Source organism: Coregonus lavaretus (genome assembly GCF_964263955.1).
Source record: "Coregonus lavaretus genome assembly, contig: HAP1_SCAFFOLD_2245, whole genome shotgun sequence".
In the NCBI taxonomy this organism is placed as follows: Eukaryota; Metazoa; Chordata; class Actinopteri; order Salmoniformes; family Salmonidae; genus Coregonus; species Coregonus lavaretus.
The window spans coordinates 26501-32500 of NW_028163253.1; the positions used below are offsets into that span (position 1 = coordinate 26501).

General features: G+C 46.5%; 1 protein-coding gene across 1 annotated transcript in view; it reads left to right on the plus strand.

Moving 5' to 3' along the window:
- Positions 1–6000, plus strand: part of LOC311118349 (estrogen-related receptor gamma) — a gene marked incomplete at its 3' end in the record, with an annotated part of 31674 nt that overhangs the window by 23376 nt on the left and 2298 nt on the right. Inside the window, exon 2 of the mRNA XM_084193162.1 lies at positions 3171–3440. Coding sequence (XP_084049288.1) covers positions 3171–3440 — 270 coding nt within the window. The remainder of the gene's footprint in view (positions 1–3170; positions 3441–6000) is intronic.

Here is a 6000-nt window from a genome sequence, read left to right on the forward strand (position 1 = left end):
TTAAAGAGCAGCTCTTTTGTGAAATGAAATCACAGGTATAAAAGAACCCTGGGATTCCTCCCTCTCTTTCCCCTCTGTCTCTCTCTTCTTCCCTCTCTCCCACGTCAATACCTCTCTCCCTCCATCATCAGCACTAAATTCACATTGATGCTCCTTTTCTCCGCCGTATCGATCGGCCATGAGAACAGAGATGCGTATCTGTTAATGAATGCGTCCTGAAGCAGCATTTGTATTAATCAGGCTGATAAGAAGAATTGGATGGCTGCGCGGCCATGACAGCTAGGGATGCCGAGCTATTGCTCCTGATAACATCATTGATGGACCTCAATAAAAAAAAACATTCCTTCTTCCACTCAATAAACTAATCATGGTGCTTTTAATTATTGGTGTGGTTGGAGTGGAGGAGGAGGAGGAGGAGGAAGATGAGGAGAAGGGGAGATGGGTGGAGATTGTGGGGGGAATGTATAAATCTAATTATTTACCAACAGCGCTGTGTGTGTGTGTGTGTGTGTGTGTGTGTGTGTGTGTGTGTGTGTGCGAGTGTGTGTGTGTGTAGGGGGTTTGGTGGGGCACAGGAAGAGCCTCCAGGCTATGGAGTCTGTCCATCTGCCATGCTACAGCCCCACCCCTCCACCAACATACTCACACACACACACTACTTTACCCTCCTTTGCCTCTCTCTCCTCAGATTCCCCCTTCTGTAGTTTTCACATGATACAGTAACATAATACAGTTGCCTTACTTGCCTTTTCCCTTTGACCTATTCTGTTACCCCAGCTCCCCGTTATTGGGACGCTCTGCTTTCCACTGCAAACCTAATGACCCATCACTACACACAACAGAACAACACTACTGTAGCACATCACCAAGCAGCTTTTATTTACTGAACAACAACTAACAATCCTCTTCATTTGGTTTACACCCCTCTAGCAGAAAGGTACTCTGTCCTCTCCTCCCTCTCCTCCTCTCCTCCCTCTCCTCCCTCTCCTCCTCTCCTCCCTCTCCTCCCTCTCATCCCTCTCATCCCTCTCCTCCCTCTCATCCCTCTCCTCCCTCTCATCCCTCTCATCCCTCTCCTCCCTCTCATCCCTCTCCTCCCTCTCCTCCTCTCCTCCCTCTCATCCCTCTCCTCCTCTCCTCCCTCTCCTCCTCTCCTCCCTCTCATCCCTCTCCTCCTCTCCTCCCTCTCCTCCTCTCCTCCCTCTCATCCCTCTCCTCCCTCTCCTCCCCCTCCTCCCTCTCATCCCTCTCCTCCCTCTCCTCCCCCTCCTCCCTCTCATCCCTCTCCTCCCTCTCCTCCCTCCCCTCCCTCTCCTCCCTCTCCTCCTCTCCTCCTCTCCTCCCTCTCCTCCTCTCCTTCCTCTCCTCCCTCTCCTCCCTCTCCTCCTCTCCTCCTCTCCTCCCTCTCCTCCATCTCCTCCCTCTCTCTTCCCTCTCCTCCCTCTCCTCCTCTCCTCCTCTCCTCCCTCTCCTCCATCTCCTCCCTCTCTCTTCCCTCTCCTCCCTCTCCTCCCTCCTTCTTGATGCTGGAGGAGGTGTGTGAGTCCGTGTGTGTGTGTTTACATGCATGCGTGCTTTTGTGCGTCCATGTGTGTGTGAGTGTGTGTGTGTGTTAAGTTTAGCCTACTAGCTCCCATCTCCCGTCCCCTCCTGAGGAGTGGGGTATTAAGACCCCCTTAAGAAATGCATCCTTAATCCCTTCTGATGATTTTATTAAGGAGTAGTGGAGGTGCTGCCAACTGGCTCACACTGCCTTCCACAGTTTCTAATGCGATCAGCGATGTTAACAGTAGTGGATAATAAATGAACAGTTGTTTTAAACAATAGCCTGCAACTCCAACATAATGAGCTATCTACCACTACTGATCAGCTTTGGAAGAAACCACGCTGCTCACACATTCCTCACACACACACACCTGGCGCTCAAACCCACACACACACACACCGTAATCTCCTGAGGAGTCTCAGCACAACAGATGTTGTTAAGCATTACCTCCTCATCTGCCGGTTCCCCCTGCTGAATGCCTCAGCTTATAACACACACACACACAAAGTTCTGTGAGTTGGAGACAGAAGTCTGACAGGTGTGCACCTGGACTGCCCCCTCTGTGTGCCTCCGGAAGGCTTCTTTAGACACACATACACACACATACACAGACATACACACACATAAACACACATACACAGACATACACACACATACACACACATACACACAGACATACACACACACAGGTGAGAATGAGCAGGTGTGTGAGCAGAGGAGAGAGGAGAGGACAGCTGTGAGGTGAGATGTGAGTAGGCAGGTGTTCCATTATAGAGAGAGAGAGAGAGAGAGAGAGAAAGAAAGAGAGAAGGAGAGAGAGAAAGCGAGGGAGAGACAGAGACAGAAATCCACATGTTAGTAAATCTGTTGTGCAATATCATAACCATACTGATCTCTTCCATTTGTGTTCAAGATCCAGCCAACCCAATAACACTGCCAAATACAGAGATCTAGAGGAAGAGAACATTGGCATAGATAGAGGGGAATGATGTAGAGAGAAAAGGTAGACATGACAGAATGGGGGAAGCCAATGGAGAGGAAGGAAAGACAGAGTGACGGGAAGAAAGTGAAAGCAAAAGACGGGCGGGTTAGGGAGTGAGACCGAGAGAGGGAGCGAGCGAGAGACAGGAACAGGGTGAGAGGACAAGAGAAGTAGAGAGAGTAGGAGTTTTCAGACTAGTAATTAGAGTGTGAGGGGTGGTGATGGCTAGCATTGATCCATGGTGTGTGTGTTCAGTGGGAGATAAGGCCCCTCCGTCCCCAGAGGAGAGCCCTGGGTGCTGGGCTAGGGAGGAGGAGGAGGCCCCTGGTCACCATGGGTGTGGTGCTGGAGAGGCTGGAAGAACTTCCTCTGGCTTCAACACACGGCCCGAATGACAATGGTGTTTAGGCCAGACCCAGACCCAGACCTAGACCCAGACCTAGACCCTGACCTAGGCCTAGAGCTAGACCCAGACCTAGACCTAGACCTAGAACCAGACCCCAGAACAGCTGAGCACTATACTCAGTCCTAGACCCAGACTTAAACTCCAGCCTAATTTTAGTACTGAATTGATTGTATTATCTAGTGGGTTTAACCTCTTTTTCTCTCTCCCCCCTCTCTCTCTCTCCCTCCCTCCCTCAGGTTTCTCCACGCTGTCGCTGGCAGACCAGATGAGTCTACTGCAGAGTGCGTGGATGGAGATTCTGATCCTGCGTGTGGTGTACCGCTCGCTGTCCTTCGAGGACAAGCTGGTGTATGCTGAGGACTACATCATGGACGAGGACCAGTCCAAGTTGGCGGGTCTACTTGATCTCAACAACGCCATACTGCAACTGGTGAAGAAATACAAAGCCATGAAGCTGGAGAAGGAGGAGTTTGTCACTCTCAAGGCTATCGCTCTGGCTAACTCAGGTGAGAACACACACACACAGTCCCTTCCTCATGCACTATCTTAAACCAACTCAGACAGGCACACTTCTGAGTGGCTGTTGGCACTCAACTACATTGTAGTAAATACTAAACAAGATTCTCAAAAATTGGATAGTGGATTTAAACCATAGCTGTAACTGTATTCCATAACTCTCCATGATTTCCTGTTATGTCCGGGTGTTGTTCCTGTTTCCAGTCTTGTTAACATCATGAGTATGATGACTGCTTCCATCTAATCTCTATGAAATATCAAAGTGATATTTCATGTATTTAATTTTGAAAGCTGATATTACATTTACCTCAGTGGTACAATGGTAAAACATTATGAATCAGTCCCCATCGTCTCTTGTCCTTGCTCTAATACAAATATACAAAATATAATAAAATAGTAATTTAGCAGATGCTTTTATCCAAAGATACTTATGTGCTGGAAATAAACCCCCATTAAACCCCCAACTCTGGAATTGTTTGTTTTACTCTCCAGCCCATTTAGCCATTAGGGCTATCAGAAGGTCTGTACGGACAGTGTTAGAAGAGAAAGGGTTAAGATCAGAATCCACCTACCCTCCTCCACCTCCTTCTCCTCCCCTCCTCCCATGAGACTCATAAGAGAAGCACCGTCAAATAGGTGATTTAAATACATCCCCATAGCAGACACACACATTCAGACACGGACTCTAACACACTCACTCACACACACACACAAACTTAATCATTTACACACACTCCCTGTCCCCCACCTTCTCCCTGAAGCGTAGTAGCGGCTGTCCCTTTTAGAATTAGCATAGTGGTCTCCTCAGATGCCTGTTAAATAAGGCGCAATCATTAGGACCCCGCATGTCAATAACCGCCTCTGATGTCGTCCGGCATTGACAGTCCCGCCTAGCCCGCTTCCCCCTCCTCCCTCCCCCTCTCCCCCTCTCCCCTAGGTGACCCCATCTTTGAACTTTATCTTGATTGCCGGCCAGTAGTTCTCCCTTTAATTACAAGAAGGAAACTGTCAATATAATCTGTTAAATGGGACGCAATGGGCGGCTTGAATGGGAGTACAGCTATTTGTTCAAATTCTCCAGCGCTCAACGTATTGACAGTTTGTTTTCTGGGGCCATATGTGGCGATCAATCTCGGGCCGGGCCCAGCCACGCTGAAAAATGAAAGAGCAGATTGCTTCTGCTGGCAGTGGGATGACGGCTCACTATTTGGCGAGCGGAGAAGTGGGGGAGAGTGTGGGAACATGGGCACGTTTCAGCCCTTCTGCCACAAAGTGCACCCTAGAGAGGGCTTGGGAGTGTGACTCTTTAGAGAAATGTGTTTTTTAATTGATTTTGTACTTAAGTGTTCATCCATGCTGTCGATGACACAGACAGAGACTGATAGCAGCTGGAGTCCTTCACAACAATTCAAGATGCACTTCTTTGTGTTACATTTCTGTATTGAATATACTATATATGTTAACTGTAGGCCACTTTCAATAAAAATGTTTGCTAAGTGGTTACTGTTGGACATTTCTGTTAATTAAAAAAATAACATTTTAGGAGCAGAAACTAATGAAGAAGTGATGCAGACAAGTTTATGATCAAAACTATAAGGTTATAGTTGTTAGTCAATATTACTTTCAGTTTGTTATAGATGACCCAGTGGCCAGTGCAACAACAACAGTAAGCTAGCATTAGCATTTTGAAGGGCAGGGACACAATTAATTCCTTGAATGCTAATCGTCTGCATTAATGATGGGAACCCTTAAGAAATGCTACTGAACGTGATTCACATATAAATATTGACGTGTGTGTGTGTTAACAGTACGTGTTTAACCCCACTGCTCATTAGCAACATGCTACACTAATAGAACACAGTTGTTCCTGCCACTTTAAATCTGGGACACATACACACATACACACAAACAGAAGAATATCTACTTGCTATTATAATTGTCAAGCACTCTTGGGAGAAGTGCATCTCTTTCCTATAAAGCTAAGAAACAGAAGTTATCCACACAATTACCAGGACATGTTTGACTAGCATGTTAATTTAAGTAACAGCCAAATCACATTAAGTCTCCTGTCACCTTAAGAGTTAATTGAAGTCTCATTGATTCACTACTCTTACTCCTTGTGGCATTTTATCTAACAAAAGTGGACAAACACCTTAGAAAATGGTGGCAAATGTTTTGATTAGGAGGATAATGTTTTACTGAGAAAAAAAAAACAACAGCCACCATGTTATAACTGAAATATGGAATTAGTTTAATTGACATCTTCATGATGTTCTAAAGATCCTTCATTGTGGCCTAAGCCTTTCTATAGGAAAATACTGGTGTAGTATTATAATGTACGTAGTATTATAGAAACAGTTAGAATAGAGTGGAGACATACCGTGTGTGGTATTATAGAAACAGTTGGAGTAGAGTGGATACATTGTGTGTGTAGTATTGGATTGATATCTATTCATGATGCTCGGAGCCGGAGCGCGCTCCAGACTAGTTCACAATGCTCTAGCAAGCCGTGAGAATACTTGGTGATAATAGCACGTCGTTTTAAATTAT